General features: G+C 53.0%; 2 protein-coding genes across 4 annotated transcripts in view; both read right to left on the bottom strand.

Annotated features, from left to right (window-relative positions):
* LOC101043224 (uncharacterized) overlaps nt 1–13,415 on the bottom strand; it is an 87,692-nt gene extending 74,277 nt beyond the window's left edge. For all 3 annotated transcript variants that reach the window (XM_039478357.2, XM_074382347.1, XM_074382348.1), the window contains exons 1-4: nt 13,329–13,415; nt 10,328–10,363; nt 7,184–7,210; nt 4,427–4,477 (exon numbers count right to left, since the gene is read on the bottom strand). In XM_039478357.2, coding sequence (XP_039334291.2) covers nt 4,427–4,477; nt 7,184–7,210; nt 10,328–10,342 — 93 coding nt within the window. In that variant the 5' untranslated portion in view covers nt 10,343–10,363; nt 13,329–13,415. The remainder of the gene's footprint in view (nt 1–4,426; nt 4,478–7,183; nt 7,211–10,327; nt 10,364–13,328) is intronic.
* A 1,850-nt stretch (nt 13,416–15,265) lies between these two features.
* LOC141580588 (collagen alpha-1(XIII) chain-like) overlaps nt 15,266–26,365 on the bottom strand; it is a 70,039-nt gene continuing 58,939 nt past the window's right edge. Inside the window, exon 3 of the mRNA XM_074382351.1 lies at nt 15,266–17,507. Coding sequence (XP_074238452.1) covers nt 17,227–17,507 — 281 coding nt within the window. The 3' untranslated portion in view covers nt 15,266–17,226. The remainder of the gene's footprint in view (nt 17,508–26,365) is intronic.

Here is a 26,365-nt window from a genome sequence, read left to right as displayed (position 1 = left end):
TTATCACGTACCAAATGGACACATGCATTTGGCTTTATTTCTGGCCTCCCCATTCTGTTCTGTTCATATGTTTATTTGGATTGTCCTGTTTTTATAATACATTTTGGTATCTAGAATTTTGTTGGATTCCTAATCTCATGAAAAATGGACAGAGATTAGGATCACATTAAATGCATAAAAAATAGATGTATTTGTACATTAATTCATGGTTTACTATTACACCCTTCTGTACCAGAACAAAGTAAATAACTTTACATTGATCTCTGAATTCTTCTCCCTTAATTCACGGTCAGAACAAAAAGGGAGCCAAAGGGGGTCCCCACTTCTGAAAGTGGACCCCCTACTCCTTCCTGCCTTTCTCCTACTGGCAAATACACAGACAGAAGGTTCTTGTTGGGAAAAACCCACCGGGAAGTCCCCCTTCTCTTATTTGACCCAAGAGATAGTCAGTTGTGTCTCTGCCCAGGGGCTGCCTCATTCTACCTCCCTCACTCCAAGTCAGTACCAACGAGACTCCATGCTGGTAAATGTCTAACCATTAGCCAGGTGGGGGAGGGTGGAGAGGAGAGCCCTGCATTGCACACCATTTGCCAATGTCTGTGGTGTAAATACACCTACCATAGCTGATTTCAAGCTACCAACGTAAGGTCACTGAACACAGCTGGGAGGAGGCGAGGTGTGCATGGTCCACTCTTGCCAGGGATGGCTCGAGCCACCGGGTGATGGGGGTCAAAGTCAGAGGCTGCTGGGCCTGGTGTAAGATTCCTGGTACGATAAGGAAGCCAGCTCCGGCAGACCACATGCTCTGACCTCCAGCAGATGACTGTTCCTATTGGACATTATGGCATCTCTAAGTCATCACGCTCAAATTAAACACATCTCCCCTGGTAACGGAGATAAGTTTCCTTAACCGGGGAGATGAGTTGAATCCCTTCTGGGGAAGGGGACTCTGTTACTCAAGTCAGAAATGTGGCATCATCTTGAGCTCCTGCTTCTCCCTCAATCCCCGTTTTTTATCATCACTAAATCCTCCAATTCCATCTCCAAAACAGCTTGCAAGTCCAGCCCTCCTGGCCAGCCCACCGATTCCACTCCAATCCAGGACTTGGCTGTTGCAAGTGCCTTCCAGCCAGCCTCCCACTGCAGCCTCTTCTAAATATGCTGCATCCTGGGCCTTCTAAAACCTTTTCAACTGCAAATCTGGCTTTTTACTACATCAGCCTAACACAACCTACAGTCTCTTCACACCTTCAGGACGAAGCCCAACCCCTGACCATAATGTAAGGGCTTCTCACTGGTCCTTGACTGCAGTGATTATCCCTTCCTCCAGGAAGCCTTCCTTGCCTACCCTCCTCCCCCAAGTCTGGTGCCTCCTCCTTGTCCCACAGCTCTCTAACCATCCCCCTGCTTAGTACTTGCTGTCTGCACTGTCATGGATTATGTGCTTGCTGGTCTCTCCCACTAGATCGTGTACCCAGAGCGCAAGCTGACTGAGGTCAGGTTTCCACTGTCTACACAGCACCTAGCAGGCACTGGGCTCTTAACAAATATGAATGGAGTGAATTACACACTCGGTAGGTGTGTCTAACTGGTGAGGGGTTGCTCCTAGTGGATAAAGACTGGAAGTTCAGATATCTCCTGGCCCCAGAAGAGAAGCTGGGGAGCTCAGAGAGGGAATGTGCCCCCTTTGAGATGGGGCATTTCCTAGGACTGGCAGATCCCCTGCCCAGGGCCTGCTGGGTCTGCCGGCATCTCAGGGGACCAGCCTTCCCCTCGGTTTAATGAGGCTCCCTTAAAGTCAATGTGCCCCAACACTGTACTCCAGCTTGCTTCATTAGAAAGTGTACCCTCCTCCAAAGTGCTTGGAGGGGTCCCCCCTTTGCTTGGACCATTTATCAAGCTCCAAGAGGGGAGGCAGGTGGCCTCTGAGAGTGGCAAGGTTGGTTCTTATTAGCAACATCTATCCTGGACCCTTCCTGGCTGAATGGAAAGCCACCCGTTCTCCATCACCCCTGGCTGCCACCAAGGGCACCCACCTGACCTCTCCCCATTAATGACTAAATGGACTCTTTGTCTTCCCCCATCCCTGCTCCCGTTAGCTCAGGGCAGCTTCCTGAAGGAGCTGAGGGGGTTGCCCCTGCTGTCCAGTGGGGAATCAGCAGGGATGGCTCCAGCCGCTGGGTGATGGGGGCCAAAGTCAGAGGATGCTGGGCCTGGTTAAGATCCCTGGTATGATAACACCTTTCCTGGTGCCAGTGTAGGCACCCGCCTGGAGGATTTTCTTTCTCCTGAAGTAAATATCCTTTCAGACAGTAGCATTTCAAACACTGAACGGGGCGTTGAGGCAAGCATGCAGGCTTCGAGGTGAGGCTGACCTGACCAAACCGAAGCTCGGGAACTTACTAGTTGGGTGACCACAGGTTAGGAAACTGTTTTCTCCTCTGTAGAATGGGCTGGTGGGTCCTGCCTTACGGCTATGAAGGAGACCTACGATGTGATAGGTGCCTGGGAGACAGACGCTCTCACTGCCACCTGAACAGAAGGTGCTGTTCAGCAACAAGTCAAATCCAGTGCAGCAGGTATGTTTCTGATTAGATGTGTGTGCTGGGCTGAGGCCAGGAGGAGCAGAGGCCAACCATTGCCCTGAACACGTCTCCAGCAGTGGAGCTTTTCAGTAACTTTTCGGGAGCCTGTTGACATAATTTGCCAAAAGCATGTTAGAGGACCAGTGAAATCATCTGTAGCCAGACCGGAAGGCAGACAAAGATGGCAGCCCAGGATAGGGCCTGTGTGCAGTGTGACTGACTCCCTGTCCTCCTAACACACCAGGCTCGGTCCTCTGTTCCAACCGGGAGGACTGACTGTCCTCTGTTTCTGTGACCTTCCCATCATCACCTTCATCAGGACCACCTCGGCCAGGGCATTGGCGCTGCGCCTCCTCCAGTACACAGGAGGCCCGAAGCCCATCGGGGCAGCCACTGTGTTAGCCCAGCAGCACGTGCCACAGTGACATCAGGCCTGGCCAGTCCATGGTGGCAGCAGGGGTCAGAAGCAGACTGGAGCCACATGGCCTGGCTGAATGCTGAGCTAGCAGTGTGGCCACATGCCAGCCTGTGGCTCTGGGCAAGTCACTCAGCCTCTCTGTGCCTCAGTTTTCTCATCACAGTCCCTATGTCATGGAGTTCTTATGAGGATTAAGTGAGTGAATATGTCTAGAAGTCTTAAGATAAGGCTGCCACAGAGGAATTGTGAAGCATGGTCATTATGGTTTAAGCCCAGAAGAAAACCTTGCTGTGAAGGCCATGTCTACTCAGCCCTGGACCATCCAAGTGCTGCCTCCGACCCAGCCCCTGACCTGTCTGCCAGCCTGGCTCTCCCGTCCCTGCTCTCCCTCCCAAACTGGCTTCACCTCTCAGCTCCCTGCACTGGCCACAACCCTTTGCTTGGCATTCAGTTCACTGTGGGCCTCTTCTCTTGGATGTAACCTAGCCATTTGTTCTCCGCCCTCTCTCCCTCTGCGGGGGTCTCAGTCTCCCAGAGGCTAGCCCTCCGCTCCCACCGCTCACTTAGCACGGCGGGTCTGGAAAAGTCCAGAAGGTGGAGTCAGCAGCCTGTTGTGCTGCTGTGGTGAGGCCAGGGCGCCTCGGTTCTAATTCCACCCAGCCTCTACATGGGAGACCCCTTCCCCTCTCTGAGCCTCAGTTTCCCTTTCTGAGAGGGCTTCATTAGACCATTTCCGGGATCCTTTCACCCTGACGTGGTGATTTTATTACAGCCGCGTGGCTCAGCACTCTGGGAAAATAACAAGCCTTTCCTCCCACAGCCTTGATATCTTAGTAGCTTCATCACCCACACCCCCATTTCAGTACCTAAGGAAGCACATCTGAGGGAAGCCTCACGGGTTTTCTCAGGCTCCCAGCCAAGGGGTGGAGGGTACTATGAACACACAGGACCCAGCACTGCACACAGAGGTGTCTTAGAGGGTGAGTGCGGGCGGGGCCTCTGGCGAGACCAGGAGTGCGTGCCTGGGTCAGTGAACCCCAACTCATATCTGCTCTGTGGGCTTCCAGAAATAAAGGCTTGTTCCCGGGAAAGCCAGATCACCCCATCTGGAGGACAGCGAGCCCTTTCTCCCTTCTGTCTGTAAACAGCAGGGCCGCCTCGCAGCTGCTGTAGTTTCGTGGCTAGAGGGCAGGTCCCTCAGAACCTCCCAGGGGGCTGTAATTTAGGTATATTTAGTCAGGCCACTTTCCCTAACATCAACATCGGCACGGAGGCCTGGTTGGGCTGACCACATCACATGCGGTGGCCTCCCCACCCAGGGGCACAGCCGCCCTCGCTGTCCCCTCATCCCCAGCCTAAAAGCCCTTTTCATCAACTCACCCATCCCCCCCCACACCCCCGAAGAAGAGCAAAAACAACTTACAGGGGGGCCGCGGGGACCAATGATGGACAGCCCAGCGTCTCCGGGGGACCCCTGCAGGGGGAGAGAAAGGGGGAGAGGGAGCGCGGGGCAGGGAGCATGGAGAAGAGGAGCCGTAAAGAGAGGAGCCAAAGGGAAGGAGCTGGCAGGGGGTGAGAGCGAGACGCTGGCCCCAAGGGACAGGAGGAGGAGGCGGCCAGGGGACATGGAGGGCCATGAGGGGATCAGCAGAGGCAACACAGAGGGCATAGGGGCACAGAGGGAGCATTCAAGACGGGTTGGGAAGGGCAGGTAGTGGAGGGAAGTGGCAAGAGGGAAAGGAGAAGAGGTGTCAGCGAGAGCGCAGGACATGGGGTTCCCGGGAAACAGGGTGGTGGGACCCCAGGCCGGGGAAGCAAGAAGGATAGGATCCATTGGAGTGGCGGGAAACAGGGAGGCACAGGGAGAGAGGGGAGACTTAGCAAGGGTGCCCAGTCCCAAGCCTCTCCCCGGCCCGGCCCAGGACGCTTTCCAGCCCTCCAAATACCCATCTGGCTGCACACCCTGCGGCTAGCGAACAGGGATCTGCCTGAGAAGGGGGCTGTGAAAACAGAGGGTGGGGACACAGGCAACATGCGTGCTGTGTAGACCCAGCATCTCTGACCCTGAAAGGCTGAGCTGTCTCAAATTTCCTAGTCTCGGTTTCAGAATCACATGGAGGGGTGAAGGTTGGGGCAGAATTGTCAGCTCTGAAAGGCAGGCAGATGCTGCTGAAGGAGGAGCTTAGAGTGCTGTCAAGGGTGGCTGAGCTAGACAAGTGCCATGTGTATCCCCAAGTTCAAGGTCTTACTCTGCCCAGAAAGTCACAAAACCTCTCTGAGCCCACACCTCCTCTGTGAACAGGGATGCTGAGAGCGGCTCTGCTGCCCTTAGGGAAAACTCATTTTGGAAAATGTCATGCCTTACATGCAGGGGAGGTGTGATTTCAAATTAGTTACTGTTTATGTCATGGCAATGATACAATAATTTTTATACAAGGCAGTGTAGTGTCATGGTTAAGAGCCAGAATGCGGCTGGGTGCAGTGGCTCGTGGCTCATGACTGTAATCTCAGCACTTTGGGAGGCCGAGGTGGGTAGATCATGAGGTCAGGAGATCGAGACCATTCTTGCTAATGTGGTGAAATCCCATCTCTACTAAAAATACAAAAAAATTAGCCAGGCATGGTGGCATGCACGTGTAGTCCCAGCTACTCAGGAGGCTGAGGCAGGAGAATCCCTTGAACCCAGGAGGCAGAGGTTGCAGTGAGCCGAGATCGCACCACTGCACTCCAGCCTGGTCAACAGAGCGAGACTCCTTCTCAAAAAAATAAATAAATAAAAAATAAAAAAAAATTTAAAAAATAGCCAGCATGCCTGGATTTGAAGCCCATCTCTGCTAGCCACCAGCTGTGTGACCTTGGGAAAGCGACTTAATGTCCCTATGCCTGTTTTCTCTTCTGTGAGGATACAGATGGCACCTGTCTCTTAGGGTGGATGTGAAGATGTCATGCGATAATGTCAAGAACTTAAAAAAATGCCTCATCCATGAAAGGGGTGATGTGTCTTTCTCCTCAGTGGTTTAGCCCCTGCCAATGTGGAGCTAACGGTCTAGTTTCATTTTGGGGACAGAATGGCATGGTAGCTAGGGGCCCTGGCCTTGGAGTCAGACACACTGCGGCACCTCTCCAGCTCTGCCACATTCTAACTGTAAGACCCGGAGCATGTGACTTGGCCTCTCATCCATGCCTCATGTAAATGGGAATATTAAAGCTTCCCTGGAAAGGTGGTCAGTGCTAGCTTGGAAAACAGACAACAAACTTAACAGTGCACATGACAGAGTTTGTGTTTAACACGTGGCAGCTGTATTGTAATTGTCGAGGTTGTTATTTAGGAGACGGAAAACTACTGCATTACAGGCAGGGAAGTGTGGAGCTGGGCACCAGGAGGCCTGGCTTGGAGCCCCTGCTCATCACGATTGCTGTGCAACCTTGGGCAAGCACTGGGCCTTCCTTGGGCATTAGATGAGCTTCCTCATCTGTAGGGTGAGCTCGTTAGAAGTGTTGTGCTCGGCCAGGCATGGTTGTTTACGTCTGTAATCCCATCAACTGTGGGAGGCTGTGGAGGGTGGAACAATGTGGTGAAACCCTGCCTCTACTAAAATTGCAAAAATTAACTGGGCATAGTGGCGGGTGCCTGTAATCCCAGCTACTTGGGAGGCTGAGGCTTGAACCCAAGAGATGGAAGTTGCAGTGAGTTGAGATCGTGCGACTGCACTCCAGCCTGGGTGACAGAGCGAGACACTATCTCAAAAAACAAACAAAAAAAAGGTGGTGTGCTCAGAAATCTCTCAAGAACTCCCCAGGGCTGATGTTCCAGGATGGCTTCTGGGGTTATGACTTCTCAGGGGGACTCTACTCCATAACCTCAGGGGTCCCCCTGGGCAGTTCCAGCTATACTAAATTGCAATTGGCCAGAGCGGTGAGGCCACATGCCACCAGGGCAGGGCAGGGAGACCCGCTCAGCTGGGAAAGCTGGGACCGCCGCCCAGGAATCCCAAGACTGCTGCCCGATGGTATGGAAGCTGTTAGGAAACTGGGCTGTGAGACGCTGTGAGGGCAGCAGGCCCTGCCAGCACCCTCTGCTGGGGCTTTCATCGGGGAGGAGGGTGGAGAGGCTCCCCATCAAGAGTCCACCTGGAGGAGGAGGCTGGGTGCAGGGCAGAAGGGGAAAGCGTGGACTCACCTTCTCGCCTGGTTGACCCTTTACTCCCTGGGGCAGCCACATGCAACACAGGGTGCAGGAAGAGAGAAGGAGGAGAGAAAAAAGAGGGGATGAGAAAGAGGCACCCACACGAGAATCCGTGTTCATAGCACAACAATCAAACAAGAAATCACCGTGAAATAAGAAACAAAACAAAACACAGATGCTGACACGTGACAGGTCCATCTCCAACAAGCACAGCATGTGGCATGTGGAAGTGGCTGCTCCAGGTAACTGAGAAACAGTGGCTGAGGCTGCAAGAGGCCCTCTTGAGGCGTGTGTGTGTGTGTGTGTGTGTGTGAGAGAGAGAGAGAGAAAGAGAGAGAGAGAGAGAGAGGGAGGGAGAGAGCGAGCACGTGCCAGATGATGGAAGAGAGACAGAGGTAGAGATAGAGAAAAGAGAACAAGACCCCACCTAAGTCAAGAAGTCTTCCCCAGTTGGGCACGGTGGCTCACACCTGTAATCCCAGCACTTTCAGAGGCTGAGGAAGATGGATCACAGGGTTAGGAGGTCAAGACCAGCCTGACCAACACGGTGAAATCCCATCTCTACTAAAAATACAAAAACAATAGCCGGGTGCAGTGGCAGGAGCCTGTAATACCAACTACTCAGGAGACTGAGGCAGGAGAACAGCCTGAACCCAGCGGGTGGAGGTTGCCGTGAGCCAAGATTGTGCCACTGCCCTCCAGCCTGGGAGACAGAGTGAGACTCCATCTCAAAACAAACAAACAAACAAACACCAGAAATCTTCTCCAGAAGCCACGGCCCCAGCTGGTCGGGGTACTCTGAGGTTGGGGTGGGGATGGGGGAGAACTGCCCCCGTGTGTTGTGACACTGGTGTCTAGGAGGTTTGCATGTCCAGCTGAACACCAGTAACAAAGCTTTGCCAAGCTAGACAAGCCCGGAGTCCTTGGGGCTGGCCAGGCAAGGTGGAGGGAGGGGTCATGGAGAAACACAGGAGGCCAGAAGGCAGGACACACACCTCTGGAAGGATGGAGCATGGGTCAGTGAAGCAGCAGAGCGGGGTTAGGTGGCCAAGGGTCCCTTGCAGTCACAGTGACCAGTAGATGGACAGTCCACCGTACTCTGGACAGGCCAATGACGCCACCTCTGGTAAACCCCAGGGATGACCCAGGCATGTCACACCTACTGGCCATCTCACTCCTGATCAGGTGGCTCATGCCAGGACCCCTCCTGGGCAGCCAAATGGGCCCATTGTCACATTTAAAATAGCACCAGCAGCCAGAGTGGCTTGAAAATAGGCCTGCCAAGAAGGAAGTGGGGAGACCCCCTGCAGCTCCCTTCCTTCACCCCCCACCCCATGGAGGGGCACCACACAGCTCAGGGGGACACTTCCTGGGGGGAGGTGTCCACAGGGCCCAAGAAGGAGGGAAGGATGGGGAGGCCTGGAGCTGCCACTTTGCATTTTGCAGACTTCCCCGTGGGCTAGTCTCTGCACTCAGGGAAGAAGCTCCTGAAACTTGCCTACTGGGAGCAGGGACTTCAGGGTCCCACAGCTGGCTTGGGCCCAAAACCCAACTCCACCCTATTTCAGGTGCAGTGAGTCTCAACACCTTCATCCGGAAGACAGCGGCTTAGAGGGCAATGGTGGCTCAGGCCATCGAGAAAGGATGGCTGAATCACATTTCCCTGCTCTGTACAGAACCTCTGACAGCTTGGGTAGACTCAGGATCTGGAGTTAGAGAAGGGAAGAAAAGAGACAGGGCCGGGCAGCAATTTCACTATGCTCTGGTCTGGGAAGTGGTGGGAGAGCTTCATGTGGGGCGGCCCAGGGCTCCCAGCCTCTACGCCTTGATAGACAGGCCTTGAGTGGGCCCTGGAGAGAGCTCTGTAACATGGAACGCTTGCCCTGAACTGTAAAATATCCCAGGCCACTGGGGCTTCATTCTAAGGATCAAACCCTCCTCAGAATTGCAAGGCTAATGAGGGTGGGTGGTGAGCCGTGAGATCCTAATATTGTCAGGATCAAGAGCACAGGTTTGGAGTCGGGCTGTCTGAGTTCAGATTCCTGCTCAGCCACTTCCTGTGTGACCTTGGGAAGGACATTTAGCTTCTGAGCCTCAGTTTCCTCATCTGCAAAGTGGGGGTGGAAACTGTGCCTACGTCATGCAGTTCTTGTGAAGCCTGAGTAACCTAACATATGGAAGGATCTTAGCACAATGCCGGCAAGCAGTTAGCGCTAGCAAGGGTCAGCTATCCATCCTTTGAATGCCTTTTCTCAACCTCTGAGCACCAGCAGGCTCACACCAGGCATGCAAATTCACACAAGGATGCCACACTCACTCCTAGAGCCGATCCCATGAGATGCTGAGGCAAAGCTGAGAATGACATGGGGGTGGTCAGGAGTCCTGGGGAGCCAGGTGGAGGGGGAGGCTGACGGCGGATGGCTGATGGGAAGTTAGGAGTCACGGGGGAGAGCAGCTGAGGCCATGTCCCAGCCGAGGCTGGAGAGTGGTGAGGGTGGGCATGACTATCACTACCCTAGGCTACTTACAGCCCTACGCAGGCACTCAGGGCCTGCTGCTGGCCTTCCCATTTCTGGGAAACAGTCTTTCCGTCAAACATTCTCATCTCCGAAACATGGAATGTTTTAACTCTCAGCCTCCTCATGAGGACTTGGAGTTTCCACCTGGAACCGGGCCCTGTCCTCACCATCCCTTAGCGCATCTGCGTACAGACAAGAGCTCTGGGAACCCTGGCTGCACCGAGGGGTAGCTGCAGGAGCAGCTGTGCATCTGAGGGTGAACTGCTAGCTTTGGGGGACGGAGTGGGAGTCCTCCCAGTGTTGAGGCTCAGTTTGTTCCTCCCCTGGTTCCCAGCAGGTGACTGGCAAAGGGCTTTGTTCATGCAACTTTTTTGGCCATTTCCTTTGCTGTGGCAGCTCTCTGGAGAGTAAAGCCGTATTGCGGGGTCTGAAGGACTAGAATAAAACTTTCCTTCTCCTTCCTTGTCCCTCTCTGAAGCACACCGGGGCCTGGGGAAGGGAAAGTGCTGATCCTCTCCTTGGGGCTGGGGTAGACAGCACATTGCCATTGTTTAGAGGACAGGCCAGCACGGAGAAGCAAGCAATGGCCACCTAAGCAGGTGCAAACGGGCTAACTCACCACACGTCCAGGCATCCCAATGGCACCTTTGTCCCCCTGATGATGAAGGAGGCGGAAACAATCAGATGTGGTTGGAACCAGGCTAGCATGTGAAGGATCCCACAGGCAAGCTGTGCACCTGATTTAGGGCACAGCTAAGCCAGTTTGCAGCTGGGACGACATCCTGTATGATGCCCAAGCATCATGTAGGTGCTCCCTATGCAGCTCCCAAAGACTATTCAGCAAGTGGCCACTGCCATGTTTATGCGTACTTACGCATGAGTGTTGCGGAAAGAGCACCGAAGGAGGAGTCTGGGCCCAGCCTGGGCCTCAGTTTCCCTATGCCAATTCAAGGCCCTTGCTCCCTTAGACTTCACTGTTGCATCGATTCCAGCAATGGCCAGGATGTGCCTCATCTTTATCACGCACAACTTCAAGGCCCAGAGCGGGGTGACTGGCAGCTCCCACGTGACAGAAGGGTGAATCACTTTCCTCGGTCTGTCTCTGCCAGGGCTGGAGAGCAGTGCTCCTCCCCAGCCCCTGGTTTGGGAAGGCAGCAACTGGAGTGATTCTCCACTCCTCCTTCCTCGCGGCCACCTCCAGTATTGACAGAAAGGACCAAGAACCATGTGGATTCAGCTGAATCACGAGTTGCAGATGCTCCAAGGGAAATGCTTTGTTTTGCAGCCAGGGGTTACATCTTCTCACTCTGGAAATCTGCTTATTAAGTTTTGTTCCTCCCCCTTTTGGCAGAAAATATTTTCTTGCAATCATATGCATGCAGACATCATAAAACCTGGGGTGGGGCCTACAGTTCGCTATGAGCCGAAGGATGGGAAGCAATAGGGTGTGGAGAATTAAGGTGGTTTGTCTGGCCTGCTGGGCAGGAGGGGACTGCAGGGGCATTTCTGAGGGGACTCTGCATCTGCTAACCCCACTGAGGCACAATGCCTTGAGGAACAATGAACATCCACAATGTATGTGGGACATACCTGAGAGAAGCAACCATTTCTGAAATTAGGCTCTTAAAATTGACATATACGGTCAAGACCAATGGTGCCTTTGAGTAAAATGTTCCACTTTTGCTAACGAATGGCAGGGTAGCAGTGCAGATGAGAAGCACCGACTCTTCCCTTAACCTCCTTGAGTGTCAGTTCTGTTGAGTGGGGGCGATAAGAGCTTCTCTCTCATGGGATTGCCAGGAAGATGCCACGTGATGCTGTCTCTGAGAAGCGTGTGGCCCCTGCCTGGCCTTTGGTGTTAAGTAAACGGCATCTGCTCATGTCAAGCCTAGCATGGCCATGGGCAGGTCAATTTCATCAGCATGTCTATATGCCACACCTTTTGCTTTGTGCACCAGAGGCTCACATCCACAGTCTTTCTGAGGGTTATTACTAGGTCCCTTCACACGGAAGCATCAACAGGACCATGACCCACGGATCTGAAACTGGCTCTGCCTGCGAAGGACACCAGGCCAGGGCTGGCCATCGGCTGTGGCAGCCCCATGGTCCACTCACTCTTGGGCTTTTCAATGATATTTCAGGATGTGTGTTTTGGTTTCTTTTTCATTTCTTTTTCAAAACTAATGCTCTTTGCAGTCCTGGCCATAAAATGCTCGGGTTAGGGATGGGTGTGGAATGGCCAGAGACCGGAAACTACGTGCAGCAGCCCCTGCTCTGTGAATTGCCCCCTAAATGCTTTTTAAAGGTGGATGTTGTAAGAAAAAACAAAGTCTGCCCACATTCCCCTCGGTCATCTGATGTTTCCCCTCCTTGGATTTCATGGGACCGATTCACCCGTCCTCCTCTGCACTGGGGCTCTTACTGGGAGAGTTTCCATTTGCAAGTCTGAACATTCTCCCATATGCATTTCATTAAGACCGCCACTGATAGGCATGAATTCTAGAAGCTGTTGGATTCGTCCAAAGCTTACAGTATAATCCATGTCTAAAAGAGGAGTCATTAGGTAAGAGGGACGCACAGAAGGGTCTGGAATCTCATGAATGTGGTCTTGGTACAGAGAGACAGGGCAGACTGGTGCCAGCCCCAGGCCGGGGTGCCCTTCATACCCGATCCCAGCCCCCTAACCGGCCGCAGCATGTTGACTGGGTCACTCCCCATCTGAGGTCCCACAGTACATATATCCAGTATTCAACTCATCCATGCCCCGGGCTAGACTCCACAGAGCAATGTCTTAGAAGACTCTAAAGATGGTTTTTGAAGGTGGAGCACCGACCACAAGCAACGGCAGAATGGAATGGTGTGTGACGATACGGGCCTCTAACAGCTCCGCACCCGAAGCTTGGACAGACGGACAAAGTATTTTACCTTCCTGAGTCTCATGTATAAAACAGATTTACAATCATACCCATTTCACCGAGGTGCTGAACAAGCCAAATGAGTGAAAGGGGATAAATGCAGTGCCTGGCTCCTCTTACTGTTTCGGTAAGAGATGGCTATCTCTTTTGTCCCAGCGTCTCCATGGTTACTTGGGCACTCCTTTGCGCTGGGGCTCTTACTAGGAGAGTTTCCTTTTGCAAGTCTGAACATTCCCCCACAGTCCCTAGAATTGGCACAGGGTAACTGAGGGAAAACAAAGTTTTTGAGTCCACTGTCTTACCAGCAGGCATAGGAGAACAGTAATTTGAATGCCAGCTGGTGTGCAGGGGGATAGTGTGCCCATGGGCTGCCCGTCCCTGCAGCCGCCCATGGTAGGGCCATCAGTCTGGAAGTCAGGCCCAGCTTTGCAAGGGCCTGCATGCTGCGATTTGTCTGCTGGGGGCCCCAGGAGGGGTACCTAAGGTCTGCAGCTGAAGATGCCCCAGTAGGGTCCTCTCTAGATATCAAAGGAGGAAGGAGCTGCAGTGGCTTCACCCTAAGTTATACAGATCAGGGATTCTGGAGAATGGCCTGTCACCCAGATACACCTGGAGAAAAACCAGCCACCCAACCTAGCCAGTCCTCAGACTGAGAAGGAGCACGTAAAAGAGGCGCAAAGGAAAAAAGAAACAAAAATTACTTACCGGGAGTCCAGGCCTTCCGGTGGGACCCTGAAATGAAGAGTGAAGTTGACATAGGTCAGGCAGGGTATTGTAACACTATCCCAACCAGCTGTGTGACCTCGGCAAACCACTTAGCAAGCCACTTGAGTGAGCCCTTGTTATTTTATGAACAAAATGAAGGAAGAGCCTTGATCGCTAAGGCTCATGAAGCTTCCTTCCATTTCTGGCTCTGAAGACAGCCCACCTGTGTTCACCTCTTGGCTCTGCCACTTACTACTTGGGAAACCTCCGGCAAGAGTCTTGGTCTCCCTGTGCCTTGGTGTTCTCATCTTGAAAATGGAAGAATAATCATTACCTATCTGTTAGGATCAAATGGAGAATGTATGTAAAGCTCTGAGCCCAGCAGCTGACACATAGCAAGTGATAAATGCATGCAGCTACTGCCATGATTATTAGAAGAGGACCCGCCAAGGATGTGCGTGGGGCTGGCCTCGGTTTCTCCATTCAGAGACCTGCTGCCACATCCAGTTTCTCTCCTCCCAGACATCCCGCTCTTCCCATAAGCTGAAAGCAGAACCAGGAGTGGGTTTTGGGGGGTTCCTTGGGAGACAAGTCCATCCTTGAAGGGCTGCTGAGAAAAGTTCAGGCAGCGCCAGGAGTAAGTCACCCCTTCTAACCCTTGTTCCTGAGGATATCCCCTCAGCGGTGATGTGGTGACACCTGCCAGTTGGGAGGGTCCTTGGGGAATGTGGGGCTACAGGCTTACAGGCTTCATGGGGACAGGACTGGCCGCCATCCCGGTCATGTTGGTTTTGCTCCACTGCACTAAAATGTGAGCTCCGGAGGCAGGGACTTTCCTGTTTCATTCACCGTGTCCCCAGTGCCTCGGCAACGTGGAGCTCTCAATAGTCCTCAAGACACATGAACGAAGGAATCAATCTGCCTGCAGATGCCAGAACCTGGCATCACTCCTGCTTTCCCAGGCCCCCACAAGGACAGCCCAGGCCCTGCGTCCCTAAAACCAGAACTTTAATGCTGAACCAATGGCCTCTTCCTCCCGCTTCTAAACTGCCTGTCCCCTAACATCACAGAGTGGGCTGAGAAGTGGGGCAGTGACCTCCCAACCCCCTTGAAAATGTTTCTTGGAATGAAATGGGGTAGAAATAAAGTAATAAATTCATTAATAAAAATTCACAAAATCATAATTTCTTCCTTCAAATGTAATGTTTACCCAGCCACTTGAGAGGCTAAGGCAGGAGGGTGGCTTGAGGTTAGGAGGTCATGACCAGCCTGGGCAACATAGCAAAACCCCATCTCTTTAAAAAAAAAAAAAAAAAGAAAGAAAAAAAAACATTTAAAAATTATCAGGTGTAGTTTAGCCTGTAGTCCTAGCCAATTGGGAGGCTGAGGCAGGAGGGTCACTTGAGCCCATGAGGTTGAGGCTTCAGTGAGCTATGATCATACTACTGCACCCCAGCCTGGGTGAGAGAGTGACACCCTGCCTCTAAAAAAGAAAACAATTAAACGTTTGCAAAAAACCCTTCGGGATCATCTAGGGAAGCCTCATGCTTTCAGGAGTAAATGAATTAATATATTCCAAGTAAAAATATACATATATGTAGCACATACACACACACACACTCCTTGCAACACTCATATGAGGAAGATACTATTTCTAATTTTACAGATGAGGGGACTGAGGCAGAGAGAGGTTAAGTAACTTGCTGAGGTCACACAGCAAAAAGTGGCAGTGCCAGGATTTGATTACAGTTGGTCTGGCCCCAGAGCCCAGACTCGTAATCACTGTTACACTGCCTCCATAAAAACTATAGCAGTGTCTAACACCAGTACGTGTTAGCTACTATTTCGGCAAGGATCATACTCAACCAGGCCTGGCAGCTGCCGGCAAATATTTCTCTATATTCCTTCAGAGAAAGATACATCCCTATTTCCCTTGGTCATCTGTTTTCAGTCTCACAGTTCCTAGCATTAAGAAATTCTCCCGGCCGGGCGCGGTGGCTCAAGCCTGTAATCCCAGCACTTTGGGAGGCCGAGGCGGGTGGATCACAAGGTCGAGAGATCGAGACCATCCTGGTCAACATGGTGAAACCCCGTCTCTACTAAAAATACAAAAAATTAGCTGGGCATGGTGGTGCGTGCCTGTAATCCCAGCTACTCAGGAGGCTGGGGCAGGAGAATTGCTTGAACCCAGGAGGCGGAGGTTGCGGTGAGCCGAGATAGCGCCATTGCACTCCAGCCTGGGTAACAAGAGCGAAACTCCGTCTCAAAAAAAAAAAAAAAAAAGAAATTCTCCCTTAAATAGAATCCAGGGATGGCCAGTGGATTGGGAGTAATTGACTAATGGGTTATGTTAAAAAGCCTCCTAATTGATTAGCAATGTCTGCCAGGGGCATGGTGGGTGGGGCAGTGATGGCTGCAAATTTGCTTCTACCTAAGGTTTCTGCTGCAGCTTTAATCCATCCTGCACGGTTGTGTTCTCCAAGCACTGGCTGAGCTCGTGCGCACAGGAACCTGGGTCTTCCTGTTGGAGGATAGAGCCCGCCCCCAGGATGCACCCAGAGGGCAGCAGACAGGCATCTCAGACCCCGTCTCTCTGGTCACCAGCATTCTTCTTTTGCAGGAACCAGAGAGAACAGGGCTGAGGAGGTGATTCCTGCCCTGGCCAGCTTCCCATTTCTTCCTCCTCCTGCCTTGTGGTTTCAGCCAGCACTGGGCAAAGGTAAAGGGCTTCTCTTCTGTGCTGGGCTCAGAATGTGCAGAAAGCTACCTGGGCCTTTATCCTTCACTCTGTGGGCAAAGACTGAGACTCATCCCCTCTACCTCACAGGCTCCTTCAGCACAGACCCAAAGCGGTGTGTGAACCGTCCCTGGGTCGGGCCAGTACAAGGTCTCAGAATTCGAAATTCCTGTTAAGGGAAGGACCCTCAAGTCAGGCAGGGACTCAGAGCTGCCCTGGCCCTGAGGGTTAGGTGTGTGCAGGAGGCCCCAAGAAAGGGTGGGAGCAGGTGAGGGCTCTTGTGGCTTCCTCAGAATAAGGCAGAGAAAACCAGCCCATTTCCAACAGGTGAAAGCTCTCTATGGCAGAGTTTATTTTGGAAGATGGATAATAGGAATTAAGATCTGCCACCCCAAACATGCCGTAATAAATCATCCCTCCTGTCAAGCAATGACATGACAGGCCTTGCCTCACTGTGAAATGTGGGCGGGCATGGGATCCTCAGCGTGGGTGCAAGGGCCTTTCAGGGGACAAATGGAGGAGTCAATAATGGCCTTTACTAAAAATTAGGCAGGCGGCTCCCACAGGTACAGATCAAGAGGAAAACCGCTGTGGAAATGACTTCTCCAAGGAAGGGATGATGATAGGGTTGAATTCAGCCACCTTGAGAAAGATCTGATGTGAGGGCTGGGCCCTTTCAACTCCTATCTCCAGCTCCCCCAGAGCCCTCTGGTCTTTTGTTGGGCTATGAAAGACAGGTGCTCCTGTTCTCTGGATCCATTACTTCAGGGAGGTAGTCTCCTTGGGCTCTTCTCAGGTTCTCTGGAAGGCTCCACTCCCCGCCCCACCCTGGGCTTCCTAGCAAGGCCGGGAAGGAGCACGGTGCGCTGCCTGTAATTACGTGCTGTCTCCCAGTCTAGCCGGCTGACCGCTCTCTCTTACCTAACCACGGCCACTGCCACCACCTGCCCAAAGTGGCTTCGCCAGAATGGAGCTGCCCACTCAGGGATGTGGACATGAGTTCTCCGGAGCAGACCACATTTGGAGCCAGCTCAGTGACCTGTTTTCTGAGACCTTTCAAGGAGAACTCAGGAGAGATGACCTCTTTTCTTCTTTCTAATACCTGGTGCTTTTTTTCTTTGACTCCAATTGTTTCTTTGGGGCACAAAGGAACTGAGCTAATTAGAGGGAAAGCCACCCTTTCAGATTGAAATTTGGAGCCTGCTTTCCCCTGGGGGCAGCCACTGTCTTGCCCTGGAGGGGTGCAGAGGTAGGTGAAAAGCAAAATGGTGGCCTCCTCCCCCCAAGAAGCATTCTGGAGGGACCCCTCAGGAGCCCGCATAGGGCCCCCCAAGACAGCAGGGGCCCAGCTTTCAGTGCCCATACCCAGAACCCCGTTACCAGCAGGTGACACAGGCCTTTCAGATGCATGAGACCCGCGGCTTGAGTACTTACAGGAGGTCCTGAAAGAGAGGGAAAAATGCCTGGGTCAGTGTCATTGCTGTAGGGGGCAGGGGGGAGGCTGACTGGGAAGCAGTGTCCAAGAATTCTTCAGCGGAGGGGTTTCCATGGGGTCTTCAAAGATTGTCTTTTCCTAGCCCACTTTCACCAATACAATCTCTTCCCTCTTTATTTCATCTCCATACTGTCATAACTGGATGAGAAATGCACAGGTTGGCACCCCAGGCTCATCCCTGCTGGGGACCTGCCGGTGACCCTTCTGCCTCACTCAGCTTCCTACCCTCCAAAATGGGCTCTTCAGGACCCGCCTGAACTTGTGTACAAGGCTGCCTTGCAGAACACAGGATGGTGGGCACTGAAGCACACTGAGAAAGGTGGAAATAACAGACCCTGCAAAGATGAGGGGTGTTAGCACACCCCGTGTATACTGTGCCCTGCCAGGGAGGGGCAGCAGGCAGGCAGGGGCGGGCACGGCTGCTCACGATACACCCTGACTGAGGCCCATCGGCCCAGCCTGGTTTCTGTTTAACAGCGAGTTAGGCACGCCACCCCTCCAGGGTCTGCCACCCACAGTCTCTTTCTCAAAGCCCCCTCTGGGGCTCCGACCCCACCCTCCTCCACGCCTCTCTGTTCCTTTCTCCTCCTGGTGTCCACTCCCTGCCTCCCTCCCACGGCCGCAGCAGCAGACCTATCTCATTACTGGCAACAGCCAAGAATGACAAATTCAAGTGTTCCGAGAGGGAGAAAAAAGGAGTAGGGGTGAGGAGGAGGAGGGAAGGTTTAGAAAAGCAGCCCCAGAAAGACAGGGAAGGAAAGGCACTTCTGCGGAACATGAGCCATGAAACCCCCACGGCCCGCCCGCCCCAGTGATTCCCAGCTGGGCCTGGTGCGTCTGCCCGGCCCCTAGTGCCCTGGCCACGTTAACTCAGCTGCGACTCCTGTTGCTTCTTTTATGCTCGGCCAATAAAGACTCCTATGTTTCCCTGTGCTCCTCCTGTTCCCAGAGCCGGCTTCCTTCGCTCCTCCTTCATCTGTCCGTTCCCTGCCCTGGTCACCATCCAGGAAGAAACAGCCTCTTTCATGCTGGCCTCTGTCAAGCCATCATGTTAAGGGTGAACAAAATGTTTTACATTAAATGCAACAGAAAAAGTCAAGAGGTGTAGCTCCTGGGTTAGCAAGTCCCAGGCCCCAGGCTTGCATGCAGGGCCCAGAACACGTGGGAGGGAGCACCAAGGCAGGGGGAGCATCTGGGACCCATTAGGCTGAGGGGCAGAGGAATGTCACCCAGAATCTGAAAATATCCCAGAGTGCAGCCTGCCAGAGGGGCCAGCCCAGCTGGGGAGTCTGTGCTTCCCAGAGGGGGGAGGTGTCCCCTGCATGAGAAGCAGGCTGGTGACAAAATTCAGTCTGTGGCAATTCTGGGATGGTTCAGCCACATGGAAAGCAGATGACTTGCACCTTCCAGGCCTGACGGGGCCCTGGCTCCCACTGTGGCAGGCTCTGGTGAGGCCCCCAGTTACCCAAGCTGGAGCTCTGAGATGTCCCAAGTGACACAGGCTGGAGCTCTGAGGGCAGCCCTGCCTGTTGTTTGCAGTCTCAGCTGCATAGGTGTCACCAGATACAGCCAGGTAGCTGGCACAAGACTCGACACTCTGCCCGGTGGCCGAAGAGCAGTTTGCTGGGTCCACCCCTCGGTGATATTAATTCTACTGAAGATTTTGAGGGTTTTTAATATTACTGCCGCCATCGTCACTGCACACACCTTTATTTATGGTCCTTATTAGGTGCCAGGCACAATTCGAGGCGTTTTCTGTTATGCAGTAGGTTCTATCATTCCTGCGTTGCAGATGAGGAAACAGATAGGGGAAGTTTGAGCGACTCCCCAGGGCCATGCAGCCAGTGAAGGGGAGCGCCCTGGACTCTTCTCTATAGTGCCTCTCCGTCTCTCGCTCAGAAAACAACGTACCCCTGACCCCACAGTTGCCTGCAGACCCAGTCCTCTCCAGTCCTTCCCCTGGGATGCCTGTTATGGTCAGCCCCCAGCCCCCTTCTCTGACTCAACCCTCTCATCTGTCATTTACAGGTGCCTTTGTCTTACACAAGGGAATTTGGATCTGCCAAGCTCTTCCAGGCTGCCACTCCCCATCCCTGTCCCTTACAGGGACTTCAGAAGCAGGAACATCCTCTTTATGAACTAATGCTGTGCCATAGGAAGGGAAAGAGATATAGGGGTGCTATCAAAGAAGGCTTTCCCCTGTTAAGGATGGTCCTCGTGGGTCCCCCTGGAAAATCTTTGGGTGCCTTGGAAAGCCCAACTGCCATCCTGCCCCTGCCAACTTTCATGCAACAGGCCTATATTGGGACAGCCCTGGGATTCCAAGCAGATGCCTCCCCTGATGCTGTATCCAATGCTTGGCAGCTCTAAGATGCTGGGGAGCTGATGGCTTTGCAAAATCTAGCAGCGCCTGGATGTCGCTTGTTGCTCTCCCATGTGGGCTACTTGGCTGTGCCCATCACCCTGGCCAGGCACCAAAGGATGGAGTCACCCCAAGGCATTACCAAGTCCCCACAGTGCAGGTGGAGAGAGGCCCAGGGAGATTCATGACCATCCAGGGTCACTTTTGTGGGCAGGTGATGGGGGTGGGACCAGCAGTCAGTCTCCTGACTCCCATCCTGGTGTCTTCCTAACAGCACGCCATGTCTAATGACCTGCATCGTTGATCTCACTGAGGTACAGCCCACACTACCACATCTTGAGAGAGGAGGAAGACACCTGGACTCCACCCACGCACCTGCTGCTTCCTCAAGAGGACACCTGTTTCTTGCGGCAGGGAGAACTATGAAGATTGTCCCAGCACCCTCAGGTGGGCTGAGCAGCCTGCAAGCAGGGCTATCAGGGGAGGGTCACAGCAGCCATCCAGGGTCGGGACATTCTGTCTGAGACCTCCCTGACCGCCTCCGCTTCCTGCTAAGGCCACTACTGTTCTCCCCTGGGGTTTGACCCACCTCCTCTAAGCAAGGCAGCCATGCTCCCCCAAAATGGACACATAGAGATGGACCCCTATGAAGAATTCTGGGGTAGCATTGTGGGTTGGGACTTTTCCCAACCACTTTTTATTTGTTCATTCATTCAACAAACACTTAACAATGCCTACTGTGTGTGAGTCACTGTGCTGGGCTGTGGCTCTCTAAAGATGAATCAAGTATCATCATTGTCCTCTGAGGAAGGAAAACTTCATTTTTTAAGCACTTATTATCTACCAGGCCTGATGCAAAAGCTCAGATGATAAGAGATGAATAATTCATTTCCTTCTGCTGAGAAGGCAACAGTTTTCCTATGTTAGAAAGCTGGAGGAATTCCAGAGATGAGAACTGAAACAAACATGAGGGTTGAAGGGAGAGAGCTTTGCTGTAGGAGAATTCATTTTTTCATTCCTTCATTAATTCAATAGGCATCATTTACTGAGTGCCCATTATGCAGCAGACATAGGACACAGTGCTAAGTACCGTAACTATCACACCGAACTTCAGCTTTACAACAACCTTCTGAGGTTGGTATTGTCACCCCTTCCATAGACTTGGAACCTGAGGCTTAGAGGTTAAGCAACCTGCCTAAGGTGGTCACTTTGCTCTTAAGTGATGGCATCTGATTCTTAAAGTTTTTAAACTTATTTAATTATTATTTTTTTTCGAGATAAGATCTCACTCTGTTGCCCAGGCTGGAGTACAGTGGTGCAATCACAGCTCACTGCAGCCTCAACCTCCTTGGGTTCAGGTAATCTTCCCACCTCAGCCTCCCGAGTAGCTGAGACTACACACCGCGCCTGGCTAATTTCCGCATTTTTTGTAAGGATGGAGTTTTGCTATGTTGCCCAGGCTGGTCTCAAACTCCTGAGCTCAAGCTATCTGCCTGCCTCGGCCTCCCAAAATGCTGGGACTACATGCATGACTCACTGTGCCCGGCGTAATTTTATTGTTTAGCTTTTATTTCCATACAGTAGAACTTGGATTTGAACCTGGTCTCTTGCCCCACAGCCTGTGTTCTCCTGGCTGGAATCATGAAGTTCTCAAGGGTGGAAGGGTCAGCTGGGCCCTCAGCCCCTTCTAAAGTGGGCAGGTAAGTCCCCTCCCCATCATCCCTGGACTTGGTCCCACCCAGTCGCTGGACCCAGTCCTGGTCCCGAACAGGGGGTGTCAAGAGCAGCAGGGTGCTCCCAAGTTCAGCATCATCTGAACCATCTTCTGACCCTGCTGTGCCACTGGGCTCACAGCAGCTGGGGTCCTAGCCCCCACTCACTCCTCCTGGTGCCTACTGCCAGGCTGCCTGTAGCTGACTACCTGCCCCCAGTTCTGCAATGTGCCCGACCCACCCATCTCTGCCAAGACAGGTGTTCTGCCTCATGGGCTCCCCTCAGACCTTGGGTGACTAGTGATATTGGATACACTCTGCCCACTGGAGCAGGGGTTCTCAGCTTGGCGGGGATTTGGCTCTCCAGGGAATAGTTGACAGTATCTGGAGACATTTTTTATTTCATAACTGGGAGGCACTTGGGGAGTGGTCTCTAGTGGGTGCAGGCCAGGGATGCTGCTAAAAAGACAGGGCACAGAGCCTCCTACCACAGACTCATCTGGTCCCACATGTGAACAGTGTTGAGGATGAGAAACCCTGTGCTGGAATAACGGCACCAGACCTGCCTCGGGGCTCTCCCTGTGCCTCAGTCCCTACGACGCACGCCGTCACCCACGCCCCGGCACTCGCCGACCCGTGGTTTGCCAGCTCTTGGGATCTCATTTTTCTGCAGTTTGGACTGTTCCACCTCCATCCAAGACCTCATCAGGACAAATAGTAATTTGTGTGTTACTCATCTATCGAGCATGTACTCTGTGCCTGACACTATGCTGAGATCCTTATGTACCTTATTTCACTCGGTCTGCCCAATAACCCAGTGAAGAAGTTATGATGGTTATTGTTCCCAGTCTACAGATGGAAAAGCTGAGGCCCAGACAGTTTATGGTGTATTCAAGGTTGCAAAACACGTGCATCACTGGGCTGGTACTTTGCCCCAGGTCTGCCTGCTTCCCAGGACCATGGGCTCCTGAAGCTTGAAGGAGGCACACGGAGAAATAAAAGGAGCAGTTTCTGCCTCAAAGAGCAGTGAAGGGAAACACGAGTGGCTTTAAAAACCATGGAAAGGGCCGGGTATGGTGGCTCACACCTGTAATCCCAGCACTTTGGGAGGCCAAGGCAGGTGGATCATGAGGTCAGGAGATTGAGATTGTTCTGGCCAGTATAGTGAAACTCCATCTCTACTAAAAATACACAAAAATTAGCCGGGCATGGTGGCACATGCCTGTAATCTCAGCTACTCAGGAGGCTGAGGCAGGAGAATTGCTTGAACCCAGGAGGTGGAGGTTGCAGTGAGCCGAGACGGTGCCACTGCACTCTAGCCTGGGCAACAGAGCAAGAGTCGGTCTCAAAAAAAACCATGGAAAGCAATTTGTTGGGGGCAGGCTTGTGAAGGGAAACTGGTAAGCTTTCAGGCAGTCTCTGTCTTCTGGGGCTAACCTCAAAGAGAACATCCAAGCTCTGTCTCCTACAGCCCTACGGCCCATACCCCGACTTTCTAGGAAGGGCTCAGGCAGATTTCTGGGGTAGACCATCTGAATTTATTTGATGTCCTGGGAGCATGGCTGACAAATCATGCTTTGTGACTGACAAAGCACTTCCTTAAATGATAGTCCACCACAATGCAACTCCCATTTTATAGATGAGAAAACTGAGGATCTGAGAAGGATGTAACTTGCCTGTTATTTATGGCTGGTAAATGATCATGAATCCTGGTCTAGTGCTCTTCCCAGAACAGCCCACCATAAGCGGAGCTGTGAGAAGCTTTACATTTCTTAGGAAAAAGTCTGACTACTCAGAGCCAGCTTGTGCAGTCCTGCAAGAGCCAACTGTGTGCATCTCTTCCTAACTTGGCGCTCAGTGACTTCACACTGGCAGCTGGAAATTGGCCGTGGTGGGAGTATTCACACCACGGAAATTGGCAAAAGCTACAAAGCAGCCCCACCTTACCCCGAGAGCCAGTTCTTAAACGTTTGCTAGCATGCCACAGCTCACATCTGTCCTAGGATGACATCTCTCGGCCACAAGACATCCCTAGCCTTTTCCAGGTCAGGTTGACGGGGAGTAACCGGTTCCGGGAGAAGTGGGCGGCAGCGTAAATCACGCACACCTATAGTCTCTCTTCCTGCACTCGTGGCTGACATTGATAATCAATCACAGCTCCTTGATGAGCCTAGACAAGGTTTCACAATTCTTTGCAACACAGCCACTATCAATCAGCGGAAATTGGCACATGATATGGAACCTATTAGTCATCCTGGAAACCAGAGCCATCTGGAGGTGAGACTCAGGGGAAGCAAGTAGATGAAGCAGAAGGACCCGTTTACAACTAACCAGGCAGGACTGGGTCTAGCCTTGGGGAGTGGCAGAGACAGAGGTGGAGAGGCTGGGTGTCCCAGACTTCCCAGACACACCAGGTGTAAGGACTAGCATTGATTGCAGCTCTCTGCCATCCCGGTCCAGCTGCTAAGGTTGGCAGAGAGACTAGGAGGTGTGGGCAAGGAAGGGACAGGAGCCAGTAAGATCCCCTCCAGCTTAGTTCATGCCCTGGCCCCAGGAGGTCCTTAGAGGACCCCACATTACTAGCTATGCCACTGCCACCCCGGATCCACCCAAGCGCACCCTTCCCGTAGACTCCATGGAAGCGGACTTCACAGCCAGCAGCCTGGCAGGGCTGTTGGTCTGGCTCCAGGGGCTTCTTGGCTAATCCCTCCTTTCAATCTGGAGGCACCCCCTTCACTTGCTTGCTCCCTGCCTTGTTTTGCAAGTGCCTGAGGGCCGGTAGGACGGGGGAGGCTCAGATGCCTGGCCCAGCACCGGGGCAACTCCTGTCTGTGGGCACGGGGTGTGTGCCTGGGTAGCAGACCCTCTTGGTTACCTCCTCTGCATCCATTCTCCCTTTCTCCTCCCAACAGAACCCTCATGACCCTCCAGCCTCCTCTCTTTCCCCATGCAGTCCTGTGTGTCCAGGGAAGCTGGTGCCCAGCCTAGCTAGCAATGGGTGAGGGTAGACGCCTGGGGCCAGGAGCCCTTGTGGAGATGGCTCTGGTGGGAGTCGATTTGAGCAGGAGGAGGAACAGGAGATCCCCTTACCACCCCTGCAGCTCCCTCGATGCCAGAGTCCCACATCCCTTGGAATGGGGGATAGCGGCCCCCATGCTCAGGAAAATGGCCACAGAAGGCTGCAGGCAAGGAGGACATGGGGCACCTGGCTGCAGGGTTCTGCCCAGGGGGATGGAGGGTGATGCCCAGCCCCTGGCGAGAGGAACGACAACCCAGACAGAAGATGGCATCAGGCCACCCCCGTACCCCTCCCCAGCCCAGCTGTAATTCTGGGTGAATGAAAGGGAGATAGGGGAATGGTGTCTCGACAGCTGATGAGGGCATGAAAGGCTAAGGGTTGAGCAGGAAGTGACTGCGTTCCCCAGAATTGTTTTTCTCATTCTTCAGCAGAAGGCAGGCACTTGGAAGCCCGGCTCAGTATGGTATGAGGGGTAAAGAAGATTGTGTCCTGGCATAGGGAGCTGTGTTCCCCTCATGCCAACTTTCAACACCTGCTCAACACCAGCTATGCATGGCTGCTGTGCAGGAGGCTGTAAAGGTCACCTACTGTCCCTGACCTTAGGGGCTTCCTTTCTAGCTCAGGAGACCCCCCATCTGAGTCCCCTGACACGTCATCCTGAGGCTGGGGGCTGTGGCAGCTTTTCCCCAGAGCAGGGCTCATCTGCTGGTCACCACGCCTACTGCTTCCTGCAGACTGAGGCTGGGAGCCCCAGAGTGAGACTGTAGCCCCACACTACCCACCAGGTGCAGGCTCCCTGACTCTGCCTCCTGTCCAGCTTAGAGCTGCTTTGCTACTGGTCTTGGGATGAAGCTGGCCCCACGTGGGTTCCCCACTCCCAAGCGAGCTCCTGCTTGGGACACTCTGTGGCTGACATTCAGCCCTTCTTCCTTCTCAGGAAGGTTTTACATTTTCTCATTTGAGCCACAAAACAGCCCTGGAAGGCTGGAGAAGTCAGCAGCCCCATTTTCTGAGTGAGGGACTGAGATGCCGAAAGAAGATGTGCTGTCTGGAAGCTCGCACAGAATATTCCCGAACTCCTGTCTCCTCTGGCTGCAGCCCTCTGGGCAGCTCCTCTGCCTGTGGCTCTGGGCCTTGTGACCAGCAACAGGACTGGGAGGGGCAATTGGTCCTGACAAGACCCTTGACTGCCAGCCCCAGCCCCGGAGTCCCAAGCCAGGGCTGCTTTCTTGCAATGAGATGTCACTCAGGTCCCTGAAGGAAGACAAAATGTCTCCGGGCATCGCACCTCTGACCTGAGACTTCTTCCTGTCACCGGATCTCACTCGTGTTCCTGTGCAAGGCCCTGCCTGGAGCAGCTCAAACGTCACAACATGGCTCTGCTGGCCACGACCCTGCCAGGCGGCTGCTGGAGGAGCAGAGAGGAGGGGCTGGTGAAGGGTCACAGTCCCAGACAGACCCACGCCAAATGTCACCCCTCAGAGGCCTGTGAGGGGCTGCAGACTTCATAGGTCTTGCTTTGACAACCAGGTCTGTATCTCCGAAGGAAGAGCTTTTTAATTTTAAAGTCACATTTATGATGTTGGTGCAAAAGTCACTGTGGTTTTTGCCATTAAAAGGAATGTCACAACCGCTATTACATTTGCACCAACCTAATAGGAATAAACCATTTTGGTCTGGCTGGCATCATGCTAACCTGTTCCAGGAGCCAA

This window comes from Saimiri boliviensis, chromosome 12 (genome assembly GCF_048565385.1).
Source record: "Saimiri boliviensis isolate mSaiBol1 chromosome 12, mSaiBol1.pri, whole genome shotgun sequence".
Classification (NCBI taxonomy): domain Eukaryota; kingdom Metazoa; phylum Chordata; class Mammalia; order Primates; family Cebidae; genus Saimiri; species Saimiri boliviensis.
Note: the sequence above shows the minus strand (reverse complement) of the source record. Positions and strands in the feature narration are given on the sequence as shown.